The sequence below is a fragment of the Sinocyclocheilus rhinocerous genome, unplaced genomic scaffold, assembly GCF_001515625.1.
Source record: "Sinocyclocheilus rhinocerous isolate Xijiao unplaced genomic scaffold, SAMN03320098_v1.1 C36783606, whole genome shotgun sequence".
Classification (NCBI taxonomy): Eukaryota; Metazoa; Chordata; class Actinopteri; order Cypriniformes; family Cyprinidae; genus Sinocyclocheilus; species Sinocyclocheilus rhinocerous.
The window spans coordinates 1-1,769 of record NW_015785889.1 but is presented as its reverse complement, the minus strand read 5'-3'; the positions used below and the strand labels follow the sequence as shown (position 1 = coordinate 1,769).

At 34.0% G+C, this 1,769-nt stretch overlaps 1 protein-coding gene across 1 annotated transcript; it reads left to right on the top strand.

The window, feature by feature from the left end:
- Nucleotides 1-6: 6 nt before the first annotated feature.
- LOC107736561 (peptidyl-prolyl cis-trans isomerase-like 1) lies at nucleotides 7-1,763 on the top strand (the record flags this gene model as incomplete). The annotated part of the gene is made up of 4 exons (XM_016547948.1): nucleotides 7-162; nucleotides 915-1,069; nucleotides 1,347-1,415; nucleotides 1,659-1,763. Coding segments are annotated over exons 1-4 (385 nt in total), but the record flags the coding sequence as incomplete, so codon positions are not given.
- Nucleotides 1,764-1,769: the final 6 nt, after the last annotated feature.

Genomic DNA, 1,769 nt, shown 5'->3' with positions numbered 1-1,769 from the left:
AATAACGAATAAACCGAACTGGGCTACTACTTCCTTATCACGCTTCACGACATAATTATAAAATAAAAATACTTTCTATCAAAAACATATTTGTTGACCAAAAGACATGTCTGGAATTCCGCCGGATTCTTGGCAACCCCCCACAGTATCGCTGGACACAACGTAAGTCGCAATATAGACATTAGTAATAGATTTGTGAATGAATAAGCCACGTTTTGATAACACATAAAAAGCTGTGATCATTACTTTAATTGTTTCATTATTTATAGATGTAGAAAACGCTAAGCTTTGCTGCATGTTTGTATTAAAAAAGTTACTGATCACGTTGATCAGTTGTACTGGTTAGAATAGATTGTTTGTGGTTCTCGACTCATTCGGTTCTTTCGAACCGTTTCAAAAATCACGTTCACTGATTCTTTTACGTTGTAACGTAATTACGTCGTCCCATTTTTATTTTATTATATAAAACGATTGTAAATTTTAAGTTTATTTTAACTTTTAAGTCTCTGAAAGATGTTGCATCCTCTTATATACAGAAGCAAGATGATGGAGTGTGTTGGTAATTTCTATCTGCATGGCAAATAGGCTACTACATTCACAAACAAAAATTTGCTAAATGTATACCAAAATGTTACTTACTTTTACTAGAAATTGAGTCACTGAAAGAGTCCTTAATGCTTATTTAAAGCATTAAGCATTTTCTTTCCAGAATGGTAATATTTAAAAGTAATCTTTAATTTTTACTTTTATCAGCCGCCTGTTTCAATCTGTTGTACCTTATACTGATTCCTTAAAAAAAATGCAGCTACTTGAGGAAAAACCAACTGTTTCTCACACGAATCTGACACTAGTAGACATTAACCTTTACCAGCATTCATATTACGACTAACCATCACTTTACACTGTCTTTCCAGGATGGGAACTATCGTGCTAGAACTGTACTGGAATCATGCGCCAAAAACATGCAAGAATTTTGCAGAGTTGGGCAGAAGAGGATATTACAACAACACCAAGTTCCACCGCATCATCAAAGACTTCATGGTTCAAGGAGGTGATCCAACAGGGACAGGTGAGGATGAAAACAAAACTCATTCAACAGTCCCTTTAGATATTTCATTTGACAATTCCATAAGATGCATCACAGTACGCTGATTTAAGCTGCTGTTTGTTGTTAAAGAAATCAAATTCTACATACATGGAGGATGAAATAAAGGTGGTGAATATGTTTTACCAAGCAAAACCATCTACTTTTGTCTTCAGTGCAGTGGACTTTATTTTTAATTTATTGTAATGGTTTGTTTAGTTTGTACAATTTATTTATATAAAAATTTATTTTATATTTGCAGGTCGTGGTGGTGCATCTATATATGGCAAGCAGTTTGAAGACGAATTGCATCCAGAGTTAAAATTTACAGGTGAGTAATATAATGCATGAGTAGATTTAATAGTATTTTAAATAGCACTGCTATTTACAAAACTATAAAAAGTTGGTAAGCTGCTCAGTAGATCCCATGGAGAATAAGTAGAATAAATTGCTAGGGAAATATTTTGTCAGTTCCCAAAGCTACAGCATAATTTTACAAAAAAATTTCTAGGTTACAGCTTAATTTTTTATATTACAAATCAGCAAGTGCTTGATTTATTTATATATTTTGTAGGTGCTGGAATTCTCGCAATGGCTAATGCAGGGCCAGATACAAACGGAAGCCAGTATTTCCTCACGCTGGCTCCCACACAGTGGCTGGATGGGAAACACACTATATTTGGAC